This window comes from Sinocyclocheilus anshuiensis, unplaced genomic scaffold (assembly GCF_001515605.1).
Source record: "Sinocyclocheilus anshuiensis isolate Anshui unplaced genomic scaffold, SAMN03320099.WGS_v1.1 scaffold1614, whole genome shotgun sequence".
Classification (NCBI taxonomy): Eukaryota; Metazoa; Chordata; class Actinopteri; order Cypriniformes; family Cyprinidae; genus Sinocyclocheilus; species Sinocyclocheilus anshuiensis.
In genome coordinates, this window is record NW_015547777.1 from 505559 (window position 1) to 507017 (window position 1459).

General features: G+C 38.1%; 1 protein-coding gene across 1 annotated transcript in view; it reads right to left on the minus strand.

Annotated features, from left to right (window-relative positions):
• Positions 1-1459, minus strand: part of prdm6 (PR domain containing 6) — a 37512-nt gene that overhangs the window by 12059 nt on the left and 23994 nt on the right. Inside the window, exon 8 of the mRNA XM_016507527.1 lies at positions 531-879. Coding sequence (XP_016363013.1) covers positions 531-879 — 349 coding nt within the window. The remainder of the gene's footprint in view (positions 1-530; positions 880-1459) is intronic.

Sequence of the window (1459 nt, forward strand, 5' to 3'; positions counted from 1 at the left end):
CATGTTGCTAGCATGATTAGCAAGTTACTAGCATGTCGTTAGCATGTTTCTAGCATGATTAGCATGCTACTAACATGTTGCTAGCATGACTAACAAGTTACTAGCATATAGCTAACATGTTTCTAGCATGATTACCATGTTACTAGCATGTTGCTAGCATGATTAGCAAGTTACTAACATGTCGCTAGCATTTTTCTAGCATGATTAGCATGCTACTAACATGGTGCTAGCATGATTAGCATGCTACTAGCATGTTGCTAGCATGATTAGCAAGCCACGCCTTTCTCAAGCCAACCTAATTATAATTTTGAATTAAGAATTGAAGAATCAAACTTGTTTTTATAATTGATGAATTTTGCAACATTGACACAGTTATTGAACTGAATTCAATCTGAGCTGAAATTGAAACTGAACTGATTAATATTGCAACATTGATGCTAGTATTTTCCTGTGAAGCTGCTTTGAATCAGTCTGCACTGTATAAAGCGCTGTAGAATTAAACGTTGCTTGACTTCTCTTGAGCATCGTACCTGTCGGGGTTCTGCGTGCACACGTGCATCTGCAGCAGGATCCTCTGCGTGAAGGTCTTGAAGCACTGGCCGCACTTCCACAGATGCCAGTCGCTGAAATCAGAGCTCAGCTGGCTGGTGGAGGTCGGGCTGGCCAGCACACGCTGGTTCTTCACGCTCATCTGGCTCAGGCTGGACTCGGCGTGACTCTTGTCCAGCAGAGAGAAGCTCCGAGAGCAGGGCAACTGAGGGAAGACCACGGAGCGCGGCGGCAGCAGCAGCGAGGAAGACGAGGATTTGGGGCTCTTGCTGAAGGGCTGAAGCGAGTCCTGATGCGACATTGCCTCCACGACAGAAGACGGCACGTTCACTGCCACAGAAACACGAGCAGAACATCTGACTCAAGCTGAAAAACATGCTTCTGTTACTCAAAATAATGTAAATGTGAACTGAAATAAAAAAAAAATATTTTATAAAACATATTTCTAAAATTTCAAATTTTCATAATAATTCGTAATTAAAACTGAATAAACTAAAACTAGACAAATGAATAGAAACTATCTAGTAATAATTAAATACAAAAACACAGCAAAATTACTAAAAAAGAAAACAGAAAATATAGAAATAAAATCTAATTCAAAATATGAACAAAAGCTATAATAGTAAGCCAATGATACTAAAATAACACTGGAGTGAAAATTCATTTCAAAATCTGACCATCATTGATCAATTCACTCAAAACACTCATTTATACACACTACTGTTCAAATGTTTTTGCATGTCTTTAAAAGAAGTCTCACCAAGGCTGCATTTATTTGATCAAAAATACAGTAAAAATTGTGAAATATTATAACAATTTAAAACAGCTGTTTTCTTTGTGAATATGTGTTAAACTGTAATTTATTTCTGTGATGCGCAGCTGAATTTTCAGCATCATTACTGCAGTCTTC